The sequence below is a fragment of the Mesoplodon densirostris genome, chromosome 11 (assembly GCF_025265405.1).
Source record: "Mesoplodon densirostris isolate mMesDen1 chromosome 11, mMesDen1 primary haplotype, whole genome shotgun sequence".
Classification (NCBI taxonomy): domain Eukaryota; kingdom Metazoa; phylum Chordata; class Mammalia; order Artiodactyla; family Ziphiidae; genus Mesoplodon; species Mesoplodon densirostris.
In genome coordinates this window covers 55,017,055-55,031,612 of record NC_082671.1, presented here as the reverse complement: position 1 = coordinate 55,031,612, position 14,558 = coordinate 55,017,055, and the positions used below count along the sequence as shown (strand labels likewise).

Sequence of the window (14,558 nt, the reverse complement as noted above, 5' to 3'; positions counted from 1 at the left end):
ATGCAAGTTACTAAACTCAGTTTCAACATTGCTTACAATAGATTATCTCTTCATTGGACTGCTATGAAATTTAAATGAGATGTCTGTAAAGCTCATTAGCATAGTGTCGGCTATTTGGTAAGTCCTGAATAAATGTTAGCCTTAGTAATAATGAAAACAGTGCAGAACCTGGGCTGAAATGAGATAGTAACTGTAGGGGTGGGCATGGGGTGTGTCAGTGCTTGTTCCTGGCTGAGTCATCCTTGCAGTCTTTGGACTCAGCTGTTCTTCTCTTCCCTTAGTGGAAGGAATGGCAGATTGCTCTGCCTTCTCATCTCACCTAAATGAGGGGACTGATCTCCGCTCAGTTTATCCACGAGGTGCTTACTGATTACCCACTATGAGCTCAGCACTTTGCTTGCTCTGAAAGTAAACAGCCCCTTCTCTGGGGACTTTGTGTTCTAGTTGAGAGAGACAAACACATAAATAAGAGATCATTTTACTATGATCTGCTAAGAGCTATGATAAAAGCACATTTATTTATGATAAAAGCTCAACTGTGGTAGCAGAATTGAATTTTAAAAAATTTAAAATTTTTTAGCCTGTGTACACAGTGGAGCATTGTCAATTTGAACAACCTCAATCCTGGATTATGAACATTAGAGTCACCAAATGGTTGTACTGATCATCAGGATGCTTTCTGGGAGCTACAGAGAGGAAAGCAGTTTTGGTGCTCTGGGTAACAGGCCGAGATCACTTGGCAAACTTTTGGCAACCTTGTGTATGAAGTCAGGAAGTGGAGATAAGCACAGGTGTTGTTTAAGTTATGATGTAGGTTTGGAAATGTGGGACCCTCTAGAAGACATCGCTTCCCCTTTAGAGTATGAGGCAAGGATAAATAACCACGTTTAGCATAAAATAAAAAGACCAAATGATCCTGTTCACTAAGCTAGTGTCTAAGTCACTGAATCTAGTTAGGGGAGAGGAAGACTAAGCTGTAAACACGATGGGAACTATTTATTGGAACAAACGCTTCCGGCTTTGTTGTGGTGTATTAGATCAAGGGCTAGGAATGGATTGTGATTGAAGTGCTGGCTCTTCCACTCGCTAGATATGCAAATTAAGTAAGCAGCACCTGCTCTGCTCCTTTGTTTTCTTACCTGTAACATGGGAATGATAGTAGCGTTCATAGCATGCTGTGGGCATTAGGATCTCTGATAGGGCAGGACTCTTGTTCAGTACCATAGTTCTCTCTCTTGAAACAATATAAATATTGGAGAGGAACAGCCATCTCCAAATGTTTTGAATGTTGTAATTCAGTTTGGACATGTGGACATTACATAGCCCACAAAGCAAGGTTCTGAAGTTAACAACAACAACAATAAAATAAGTATATGCCAACTCTCCACAAAGCATTTATTTAAAAAACTATCAAGATTATATGTAGTCAGAGTTCTAAATCCTGCTGCCTTGCTTGTGTGTGGGTGGGGAAGGGAGGTGGTGGGACAATTACACCAGAATGCCTCACTGGTAGGAGAAGCAATGTAGAAACCTGTTAACTTGTTAACTGACACCCCTGTCCAGTTCTGATGGGCATGTAGGAACTATTCCTGCTTCAAGACTCATTGGCCTTGAGGTGTTTCTATGTATTCTCTTCTAATAGTGGTCTTTCGACATTTCCAAAGATGTCGCATAAAATCAAATTGACAGATGACCCATTCTGGCCTTCTAGCATATTGAATACTGTGAAAATGCATGATGTGTTTTTTCTTCATCACTTTCTCTGCTCTCTTTGGTGTGAGAACCACACAGGTCTTTGGGTGATGAACCTCACATAAAAAAAAAAAAAAATCACCATTCCTTAGTGATCTGGGCTACAGATGCTGGGAACAGATATTTTGGAGTATTCATGAAGATCACAAAGGACTTGAAATTGCTTAGAAGGTTTATGAATCCAAGGCACAGTAACTATTTGTTGTGCTAACTTCTACTGCCAGTTGTTTTGTGTGTTTACATAGCTTTTCTAAAATAGCTAAGCCAAGTCTTCATTAGCTTAGATTGTGGGTTTACTTGACATTCATCAGCCCAGAATGCTGGACCGGAACTTGGGAGCCAGCCTTGGAGCCTATTCTCAGATCTTCCATTGACTTCAAGTTACTTCAGGTTTGTGACTTGCTCTTTGTATTTTTAGCCACGTGTAAAATGAGAATTTTATTATTATTATTATTACCCCAGATTTAATCAGCTTTCTTGCTGGGAGAAAAAGAGCTATAGCTTAGTCTGAGCACCAAATGGGCTCACCAAAACTGAACCCCAGAATTAGATAGACTTAATCACCCAGTCCCAGACCTGATGGACCCAGACAGGCTTGTGTTCCTGTGGGCAGGCTGGCTCCCAAAGAGGAAAGAGAGAGGAGCTGAGCAAGACTTAGGGGGTGGGGCCTGGACATCAGCATTTTAAGAAAGCTTCTGTACTTGAAATGTACCTCCACGTTAGGGCCTAGCCCTTTAGGCCTATCACATATTTTGCAATGCCTCCGTGCCTTTGCACATGGCCTAGATTGAGCATCCTTGCCTTCTTCACTGGGGAAAAAATCCTACTGATCCCCCAACCTCCGATTTGGGTATGTCCTCCTCTGTGAAATCTTCCCCCTCCTCTTCACTTCCCACAAGCAGAGTTGCCCAAGCTCTCCTACATGCAACTACTCTGCCATAGACTTAGCTATTTCATGAACCTTATTCTGTGTTGAAATTATTTGGCAAGTAGACTGAACATTTTTGTAAAAGCCCACACATACACACATTTTTGCCAATGTGAAAAAAAAAAAGAAAAGGTCTGAAAGTATATCCATCAAATTATTAAGGGACCTTAACTCTGAGGAGAGGGGTTTGGTCAGAGGAGGATTTTTTTGTTTTTAATAAATAAATCAATACATTTATTTATTTTTGGCTGTGTTGGATCTTCATTGCTGCCCACGGGCTTTCTCTTGTTGCGGGCGCGGTGCGCGGGCTTCTCATTGCGGTGGCTTCTCTTGTTGCAGAGCACGGGCTCTAGAGCTCATGGGCTTAGTTGCGCCACGGCACATGGGTTCTTCCCGGACCAGGGCTCAAACCCGAGTCTCCAGAATTGGCAGGTGGATTCTTAACCATTGCTCCACCAGGGAAGCCCAGGAGGATGTTTATATTTTGTTAATATGTCCTCAGTTTACCTCTACATTGCTTTAATTTTTAAATGATACGTATTATGATTGTAACATAAAATGATAATCTAAAAGAGGAAGAGTGTTGCATTTTTTTTTGGCTGTATATTGCCTCCTGAGATGATTTTTACCTATCATTTCAGTCATCATCCCAATTTTGGACCATGATCTGCCCTCTCATGTCCCTCCCTCTCCCCCTACTCTTTCCAATACTCTCCGTCTTTCCTAAATCCCCGTAGATCAGAGGTATGATGAGATTATGGGGAAGGGACAATCCTCAATCTCACTATTTTACTATCCTCAATCTCAGGCTTGTCTTGGTGCCGTAAATAGGAATAAGTCCTTTCCAAATACCTCTCTATTGAGCTGTTATAAATCTGAACAGGTAACAGGAAGAGAGAGACTACTTGTTTTTCTGCTCTAACCCTGTGTATCTTTTCTTATGCAGGTAAACTACGGAATTGAAGTTTTGAAGGATGGGTAAAGACTTTCGTTATTATTTCCAGCATCCCTGGTCTCGGTTGATTGTGGCCTACTTGGTGATCTTCTTTAACTTCTTAATATTTGCGGAGGACCCAGTTTCTCATAGCCAAACAGAAGCCAACGTTATTGTTGTTGGAAACTGTTTTTCATTTGTAACAAATAAATACCCTAGAGAAGTTGGTTGGAGGCTTTTGAAGGTGCTTCTATGGCTACTTGCCATTCTCATAGGACTAATAGCTGGCAAATTTCTGTTCCATCAGCGTTTGTTTGGTAAGTACCCATGAAATGTAATGTAGATAATTATTTAATTCTATACTCCAAGATAGAGCTTTGTTATTTCTAAATGCCAGTTTAGAATGCATTTCAGTTTGCCTTCCAGCCTTAATTAGTTATGTGCTGTTGTAGCTCTGGTTCTTCAACTGTTCTGTGTTTAATGGTGTACATTTCTATGGCCTAAGGAATATTAACATGAGGTAAAATTAGTTCTAAACTTAATTTTTAAAAATGGTGTTATATCTAAAATGATTGTGTGTGTAATCTTATTTAAAGAAGACATGTAAATAGCTCTTTTCCTATAAGTAGTACCTAAGTATAATATCATAAAGGGTTTGTAAATCATAAAGAGAATGCTTCCATATCACACCACATTCTCATTAAGGTAAGTTAACCATTGCCCATATATTTACACATATTGTTCATTCGGGGAATTAGGACAGGAACTCTTAACTTTTTCCCCTCATTTCTTTCTTTCCTTTTTTTTTTTTTTTTTTGTTTTTGAACATTGGCTTTAGAATGTTTATTTTGAGCCTGATCAACCACAGAACAGTATTATAGTAAGGAATCTCTTGGTAGTAAGCAACAGAAAAAGAGACTAAATTTGTTTAAGTTTCAAAGGTAACTTACTATATGGGTATTGGGATATTTCACAGAGACTAAGAGTAGAATTTGTTTTGATAATTGGGATAATGGAAACAGGGGCTTGAATTCTACCAGGATGTTTTTTGTCTCGACTTCTCTCTCATATCTGCTTTATTCTCCTTTCACACTGAAGATCAGTTTACATCCACTTAGAGAGACTGGTTTGACTCTTGGTGCCAAGTTTAAACTCTTAGATTTAAACGAAGTTGACCCAGGTTGGGTGTGGTTCCTACCTCTGGCCCAGTCGATTTTGGCCAGGAGGTGGGTGCAATTTATTCAACAAATTCATTGGTTACTTATTATGCCAGGCACTATTCTAGACATCGAATCAAAAAAGCAGGGTATCTGCCCTCATAAACTCATCCTACAGGAGGGAGAAAAGTTCTAAACAAATAAATGTATAAAATGCAAAGAGGTGATAAATGCTATGGGGAAAAACAAAGTTTTAAATGCTACTGGGTCAATTAGGGAGAGAACTTAGCAATGAAACTTTGAATTTAGCAATTATAAGATCATAGGTGACCTAGTGTGGGTATTTTCGGTGTAGAAGTTTGGTTAGAAACAGATGGCAATAGTTCAGGGAATAAACAACAAATATATATGCATACATACACATAATATTATATATATATTCTTCTCAATCTCTACTCCTCAAACTGTTGCCATCTGTTTCTATTGCATAAACATATAAAATGTACATATTTTATATTATAAAATATGTAGTTTCAAGAAATTTGATGAGGAAATGGAAGAAGGAAATGGGAAGTAGCTATACATGGAAAAAAGGCTAAGGGGAGATTTTGTTTTTCTTGTTATTTTTGATGATGGTGATTTTATTGTAGGAGTGAGATTAATTGATCCGCTTGTCATGGGGGAAGAAGCTAGACTGAAGTGCAGGTAAAGGTATAGAAGGAAGACAGCATCTCTGAAGGTTGCTTTGGTCTGTGACTTAGGACACAGGCCACAAACAGTGGCCTTAGAGGGGACAGGAGGAGAGACCCCGGTTCCTCAGAAATAGTCATGAGTGAGATCAAGGTTGGTACTCTATAGGAGCATTTGAGGTGGAGGAGTAGAGAGGTGAGTGTGCTCCCATCTGGTGATTTCTATTTCACTATGAGGAAGGAAGAGCTAAAGATAAAGATGGAGGGATTGATGAGCAAGGGGCTTAAGAAAGTGGTCCAACTTGGGAAGAGCTACTCTAGGGAATATAGATATGAACTGACTAGGACAAATGAAAGGGTTACTGATGATCACCCAGGGCTGAGGTGGTTAGTCACGATAAATTTGAGTGATACCAATCTGAATAGTTGAGCAGCTTTCTCTGTGAGAGCTCAGTCACCTGGAACAGAATTTGAGTGATTCACCTGGTCGGGGAATACTCAGGCTTGCTGTACTGGAAACAAAGGATGGAAAATCAATGGAGAGTTCTAGTAAAAGAGGTATTGATTTGATTAGCAGGGGGTTCTGGCTGGGTGTGGAAAGGAGGTGAGGAAAACAGTGGTTTCGGAGGAGTGGGCAAGGGCCTGAAGATTCGGATGAAACGGAACAGGTGAAACGGGAGTAAGAGAAGGGAACGAACCGATGGGTGTGGTTAGATGGCATGTTGGAACAGAAGTATAGCCATTCTTTAGTGGTGATTCCCAACTAAGGTGTGTTCTTTAGAGAGTGGGTGCTAAAGTTAAATGGAGAGATGGGGGTCATTGACACAGAGGATAACTGGGAACTGGGTGTGAGCTGGGCCATCCGCCGAACATTGAACAAGCATGGTGTTGTTTATAGTAATCATATGAATAGAAGAGGTCAAGGGGAGGGGGTAAGCAAGAGACGGTCAGTTTTCAAAAGTGGTTGAAGGGTGCTGAGCAGGCAAAACAATAGACGTCCATTAAAAGCAATGGCTGGATGCATCTGTAATCCATTCCATAAACTTGCTCAGGGTAGAAAGCTAAGGCAAGCTTAGACCAAAATATACAGTTTGGAGAAAAGTTATCAGCCTATGTTATAAAAGACTGAATGAAAATCATATGATGGAGGTAATGATATTAATAATAAGGACAGATCATTTGGTTTTGTAATTACTACATTTCATTAAGTTATTCTATTGCCGTCCTATCTCTTATAGTAAAATCACATTTAGTCATGGCTTACTTTTTTTTTTTTTTTTTTTGTGGTACGCGGGCCTCTCACTGTTGTGGCCTCTCCCGTTGCGGAGCACAGGCTCCGGACGCGCAGGCTCAGCAGCCATGGCTCACGGGCCCAGCGGCTCCGCGGCATGTGGGATCTTCCCGGACCGGGGCACGAACCCGTGTCCCCTTCATCGGCAGGCGGACTCTCAACCACTGCACCACCAGGGAAGCCCATGGCTTACTTTTTAGTTCTCTTATTGGTATAAATAATTCAGCCCTGAAAAAAAATCATTCTAGATTTCAAGTAGTTTATTGACTACAAATTATTTGAAAACAATGCAAAAGTGTGTCCTTTCTTTTTTTTTTGCTTATGATAGGTAAGATTTTATAATATAGTCAGCTTTATCACTTCTATTTGGTAAGTTACTTTTTTCTTTTTTTCCTGTTATTGAAAGTCTATGAAATTATATGGGGTATTAGAGAAGGGATGATAATCTGCAAATCTTGGTGATAACTGGCTAAGATAACTGGACTCCCGATGGAATTTTCTAATGAACTCCAAACTGGTCTTCTCCTTCTTTCTTCCTTCATGGCCATTGTTTCTTCCTTCACTCACAAACTGTTATTAGTCGTTGGCTCCTAATAATTCTCTCCTTCTCCAATTCATTCTAGATTTTGCTACTGGAATAATTTTTTTACATGGCTAAATGGCTCCTATCACCTACAGAATAAAATCTAAACTCCAAAGCACGTTATGATCTGCTCCTGCTAGCCTTTTAACCTGATCTCTTAACATTCCATACTCTACAGAATTAGTTGCTGGCTCAAACCTGCTGTCTTCTCTTATGCCTCTGTGCCTTTGCATAAGTGCCTTCCTAGAGCCATCATGCTTGTCCTCTTCTTAACTTGGCCAATTTCTCTTTTTCCTTCATATCCAAGTTCAAGTATTATCTCCTCTGTGGTATTTTCTCTGTCTCCCTCCTGTCAGACTGAAGTTGTCTTTTCTTCAGTTCCCACTTGTGTCCACTTGCACCAAGGCATGTACAGCAGGGTGCTCTGGAACTGACAGCCAAGCAACCTTAGGGAAAAGAACCCCAAATTTAATGCAAGCACACACATTGCCCTCACTGGCTTGGGATGTGATAAATGATTCCACCCTTGTCCCCCACGAGGTAATATTTGTACATAATTCACTTTTTTAAAAGGCCTTATTTAAACCTTTAACGATTTGTAGATGCAAGCTTGTGGTAGGTGGTGGTAATGGTAATGATGGTGTATGTGTGTTGAGAGGAGTGGGATTGTTCACTACAAGCACAAAAATTTTTGTTACAGAAATTGGAATGGTTTACAAAATAATCAGAATCATTTTGTGTGATCAAGTAAACAGTTTCTTTTTTTTTTGTACTTCTCCAATGAAATGCCAAATAAAAATATTAAATAGAGTGCCACTACCGCTTTCATTTCATTAACTTGAGTCTTCCCTCACTTATTTTATTATGGAAAGTCTCTTCTTTGTAGATTCCAAAAAGACGACACAATATTGCCATTTTATTTTTTATTTTATTTTATTTTATTTTATTTTTTTTTGCGGTATGTGGGCCTCTCACTGTTGTGGCCTCTCCCGTTGCGGAGCACAGGCTCCGGATGCACATGCCCAGCGGCCATGGCTCACGGGCCCAGCCACTCCGCGGCATATGGGATCCTCCCAGACCGGGGCACGAACCCGTATCCCCTGCATCGGCAGGCAGACTCTTAACCACTGCGCCACCAGGGAGGCCCAATATTGCCATTTTAAATGCGTGAGGAAGAGTGAATGATTCTGTGATCACTTGATTTAATCCAGTTCATTGGTTATAAATTTTATTTTTTATGAGACATGACTAGTACAATGCTGTGGCTATTTAGTTAACAACATGAAACCCTCTCATGATTTATAATTTGTAGTGGGATTTGTCCCAAATAAAAATGCTGACTCTTGCAAATTGGAAATTGCTTTTTTATCAGAGACAGAAATGATTAAATGCGTTTAAAACTATTCCCCTCTCACCTGTGCGGTATGATTGGAATAAAATGGGAGAGTTGGTTTTCCTACATCGTAGCACTAAACTTGTAAGACTTCAGGCTGGTCACAATCCCAAATTTCCCAAATGCAGAATATAATTTAAGAGCAGGTGTGAAGTGAGAATTAATACATTTCAAAAAAATTTCTTTAGGTTTAACACTGAATCTTGTTGAGGTAAGTATTATATCAGGATTTATGAAATTTAGATTCCATTGGAATATCAGTTTATACTTTTCCAGTGCCTCTCTTTTCAATATTTTTGGATGATTCCATTGTTTAAAAAAATAAGCATGTGTTCAAATAATGCATCCTACCCTTTTGGAGGATTATACATTTGGGATATCCATGAATAGAGAAATCTAAAATTATTATGCTGATAAGCCTTACATAGAAAGGGGAACTTAATTTTTTGAGCTTATTGAAGAAATCATTTTTATTCCAAAAAAAGAGTTGAAATGACTTACAAAAACATTTATGTTTAATACAACAGGAATAGTAAATGAGTACCACAGAATCAAATATGTTTTGATTTCATGAGTTTTGCTACCTTGTTTGTTTTGAGCTTCCTTGGAGGCTGGGCAGAAGGGGAAATGTGATACATTACATAGCTTTGGATATCAGAAATGATGAAAATTGCAAGTTTCACAGGGGAATTTTTCTTTGCACTAAATTCTGGAATTTTTTGCCCTAAACTCTGGTAAGGAATTTTTTTTTTTTTTTTTTTTGGTATAAGACACACTGCATGGTGAGGTGGCAAGTGCAGAAATGGATTTCGTATTCTTGTGTTTTAAAGCAAACTTTCATAAAAGTTTAGAGTATAACTTTTAAGCATAAAAGAAATTTGTGATATTGTATTCACTGAAAGTAACTCTATGAAGGGCAAAGTGATCAGGGTCTAAATAATGCCTTCTGATTGAATAGCTTTATCTAGGGATGGATATTAGAACATCAAGATTATGACAAATGTATTTCTCAAACAGACTGCTCTTGCTGTTTGTATTCCTTCATTTCTTTTTGTTTTCTAACATGTGCAGAAAGCCTCTATTAGTTGCACTTTTCTTTTTAACATGGATGAAGGGCAGGCCGACTCAGAATGCTCTGACAGGTATAGTGTATAGAAATGATGCTGGACCTGTTAATATTGCATAGTTCCTTTTTTGAAACATATATTCATGTATATAGTTATTTGCCTAATTATTTCATTAATGTTTCATGTCTCAGCCATACCATAGCCTCACAAGGGCAAGGATTGTGCTGTGTTGCTTATCATTTAATCCTCAGTGCCTAAAACAATGCCTGGAATGTAGTATTATTTGATAAATTTGAATGAATAAATAAATAAATATTCCTTTATCTTTTACATGTTATCTTTGCCAGTGTTGCCTTTTTATTGTAAGCTATAGAAGAGTATTCATTTGTTCATTTATAAAATATCAGACATGGTCTCTGCTCTCAAGGAATTTAAAATCTGGTTAAAGAGATAAGATGCATATTCATGAAAAATTAATTACTCTGACAATACAAGGAAATGCACATCAAGTATCAAATGTACAGACTGTGAGAGTTGTGGGAATTCAAGAAGGGAGGTCACGGTGGTCCAGGAAGGGGAAAGCAAACTTTGCTGCCAACGTGGGATGTAAGGGAGTCTGAAGCATGAGTGGGATTAAAATAGTCAAATATGATGCAAAGAATTCATTACAAATTTTAGGTCATGAGGTAGATGGTGTGAGCAAAAGAGATGAGAGCAGTTTAGATTTTTTTTTAGAGTGCGGGAAAACTGAGGAGGTCATGCTCATTTTGACTGGAGTGAAAGGTTTGTGTTAGGAAAGAGCAGGAGATACAATAGCAAGGTAGGCTGAGTCTGAATTCTTTGTCTTTTTATGCCAGTCTTGTACTTTGGTCTTTCTCCCTTCTACTGCAATATTTGGATCAAGGAAAGTTTTGAACAAGATGGGAGATGATGGCGGGATTAATCTTGAAGCAGGATCTACAGGGAATTGGAGAGGGAGAGGTTAAGGGAGTAGAAAAGAGTAGGAAAGTATTTTTGGAGCCTTGTGCAGTCATGCAGGCCTGAGATAGTTCAGGCCAATCTGGAATAGGGGTGGTACAGTGGGCATCAGGGTGGGGATTCTCGGAACCTTGTGAAGCTTCAACAGCTGATGAGATGTGAGGAGGTGAGAGTAAAGGTGAAATTATGGGTGACTAGGAATATTGGGATGAGTGACTAAGGGAGTGATTATCTTATTAAAAAAAGAAAGACTCATTAGGAGAATCCAGTTAGAGAAGATAATGAGTTCAGTAAATGATGGGCTGAGGTAATGAGAACATAGGCAATGGCCCATTTACCTTGAATAGCGCTCAGTACAGCACAGTATGGATTTATTTACCTTAATCCAAGCCCACCATTTCTTATCCAAACCTTGAGACCAGACATGTTTCAGACGTCAGTGCATGTGCTTACATTTAGTAGCTTGCCCTATGGGACTGAGGAAATACTCCATCATCAAACACATCGATATATCTGTAGCTGAATGTATATGTATATGTATGTGTATGTGTATATGTATATGTATATGTATATGTATATGTATATGTATTCACATGAAGTGGTGTAAAGGCTATAAACAGCCTCAAATCAGTTCAGGTTAGGTCTTGCTGCTAAATGAATTCAGGTTTGGTCAGGTCTTACCAACACATCAGTTACAAATATAGAGTCTTTCGGATTTCAGAATTATAATAATCGGATAATGGACCTGTACTTGACTGTAAGCAACATTTCATATAAATCTTTGGTCCCCCCAAGATATCCACCTGCATAGAAATCACAATTCTTTTTTAGAAGGCTGTGATTTTTTAAAAATTATGGTTTGACTGATAACTAGACATCTACAAAAGAAAAATACATGTTGAAGGTTTTTTTCTTGTGTTTATATTATGCAAAATATTAAAGAGTTTGCTATTTTCTGTGTACCTATGTCTGTTTTAGTTTTAAACAGGAAATTCTAAATAAAGCATTCTCAATACATCTAGAAATCTGAGGAAACAAATTCTAGGGTTTTTTTTCTTTCATTTTATTTAAACTAAAAGCTGTTGCCCATAAAATACCAAGTAACTCAACAGTGTTTTGTCATTTAATGGATTTAATAAAGGTAAATGCTTGTTTGTTTTCTATTGTCTTAGCTTTAAGTCTAGTTTGAATTTTTTTCTTTGTGTTTGAGCTACACGTGATTTTATCATTTCAGAATAGAAAAGTTTCAGACATTCTGGAAAGTGTGGGTAAGATAGTCTTGGGCATACAGGAAGATCAACACATGAAGAAACAGATTTCATCAGATATTTAGGAAGGAAAAACGATTATTTTAATGCAATGATGTGGGTATGATCTGACCTCTTTTGTGTTAATTTAAGATTTGAATACCTGAGTAGTGTAAATGACTCTGATAGTTGATAGTAACTATCCTGATAGTTTATAGTACATTAAAAATAGTATACTTATTATTACCCAGTGTGATTGTCAACAATTGATTATTTTAAGTATTGCATTCTCAAGATGATAAGTACTTCCTTTTGGAGGAATTACTTGAACAAATGCTATATATGTGGTCAAATGATACTTAGATAGAATATCTACAGTTTTAAGCTTTGTCTTCTCAAGATACAGTGTTTGATACTCATGATAGCTATGATTTAAATGTTTATTACCATCTTCATTCTCAACCAATGTATACACAGTGCCAGAATCTTCATTTTTCTGCATGCTTGAATTGTCAACACATAATTCCTTTTTGTGGAGTAAAATAATTTTGAGCTCAGAGTGACCACAGAATTCATGTTAGAGAAAATGTTATACCATTACTTGGAGTGGCCTTTATCATGGGAGAAAAAAAAGCAAGGTTTTTGATATGAGAGGTTAGGAAAGGTAAGCTGGGAAAATGATATTTAGCATTAAAATAATCCCCAAGGAACACCCCTCTTCAAAGGGGAATTTGATGTCTGTCTAATAGTTACTGAACTTGGTAGCCCTTTACAAAAAAACTTATCCTGTTACTTTAATGTTCTGTCTCATTGAGCAGGAAAGGAAGGTGAAGCTGGAAACCCCAACTGTACGGCCACTTCCTCCCATACCTATTTATTAGGTGCCTTCATTAGTTTACAGTGCAGTCAGCTGCGCATCCATTAACACTAAAGGGCCACCAGCTGCAGCTTCCAGTGTGCTGGGAGTGTCTGGCTGCTCTAGTTCCCATAGGACAGAGGATACAAACGCTGTAAAAAGATACCTCGAGGACTTAATAAAACTAACTCAGGTTAGAGCATTGTAATTAAGCAATTATTAGCCAAGTACCTTTCTCGGTACGTTTTACTGTACTTGGTAGAGATGAGTAATTCAGGGGCCAAGGGACTCTTTCCTTTCCAGGTCCAATCCTGGCCTCCACTTCCTCTTCTCATTTCCCACCTATGGGGGGTAACGGCAGAAATTTCTTACGAAAGCAGCTATCAAATGGAATTGCCGCAACTAGACCCTCACACATGGTGCTAAGAGAAACCGCTTCACTGATGAGTGAAATATAACTTGCCAGGGTGGAACTAGCCAGCTGGTTAAACAATACATAGTAAAATTGGAAGCGAAGAGTGCTTGATCACTTGTTCATTTAAAACCACATGGATAGAAGTTTTGTTTGTTTTTCAAATAATAGGGTAAATAGTCCTGGGTGGGAGAGGAGTGTGATTTGAAAGGACACTGACAAATAAAAGTTTTCCTTGGTTTGTTTTCTTTTCTCTTTTATTAATGCTCATACCTAGAATCATTTCTTGAAGGTATTTTCACTGGCTTGAAGTCTGCGCTACTTGGGAGGGTGATGAACTAACAAGGATGTTAGCAGTTGGCATCATCAGGAGATCTATTTCGAAGGGTGAGTGTTGGGATACGGGAGAACACAGGAGAACATTCTGACATGGTAGCTGTGTTGCTGTGCAGGATTCCAGATAGAAGGGGGAAAAAAGGCCATTAGAAGACCTGGGGGTGCACAGGGAGTCAGGCTGGAATACAGGGTGCACAGCCTTGCCAAAGACAAAGTCTAGTTGCTTTCTGGGGGTGGACTTGAAGCTGCATATTTGATTTTGAGTATCAGTGGTAGTCGAAGCAGTTCTGTTGTTTTTGATTTGTATTTTTATTGTGGCTGTGACTCAGACTTATTATTGATGGGTAACTAGAAATGTACAGGGTTGATTTGCCTGGCTGCAAGGTCACAACAATAGCCAGCAGTAAAATTGGAACATAAACTGAAGCCTCCTGGTTCCCAGACAGGTGCCTTTTCAGGCATCCCAGATGGGGAACAGGCAGCCGGCGAGCCTCAGGACTGGGTTGTGCAAGGCCACTCCCCACGGCTTCGCCCCACTTTGCCTGCATGCAGGGATCTTTTCTGGCACCACCTCCTGCCGGACCAGCCCTCTGTTTTGGACAGAGAAAGTCATTTAGTTGACCCCGCAAGAAGTTGTACAGTTCCCGGACAGAGCCTGTCATTGGTGCTGACCCAGAAGATCTCAGCACGGTGCTCTCTGCCCTGGCAGCCATCAGTAGTCTCACAGCCTGTGCTGGACTTTACTTCTTCCCTGGATTCCAGAGGAATGTGAGTATGCATTTCCCTAGGCTTGTCCGTGCTTGTGATGATTCTTTCTGTGTCCTTGAGGACACGCCCATCGAAACGGATAGACCCGCTAAGAGTTAGGTGAGTGTGTACACACGGAAACCTGGGAGAGCGAGTTTGAACTTACCTTCCAGCAGCCCGGGGAAGTT

At 39.2% G+C, this 14,558-nt stretch overlaps 1 protein-coding gene across 2 annotated transcripts in view; it reads left to right on the top strand.

Moving 5' to 3' along the window:
• The first annotated feature begins 3,654 nt into the window (after window positions 1-3,654).
• Window positions 3,655-14,558, top strand: part of TMEM117 (transmembrane protein 117) — a 531,055-nt gene continuing 520,151 nt past the window's right edge. Inside the window, exon 1 of one of the 2 annotated variants that reach the window (XM_060113376.1) lies at window positions 3,655-3,931. In XM_060113376.1, coding sequence (XP_059969359.1) covers window positions 3,655-3,931 — 277 coding nt within the window. The remainder of the gene's footprint in view (window positions 3,932-14,558) is intronic. The other variant, XM_060113377.1, reaches the window with a different exon arrangement.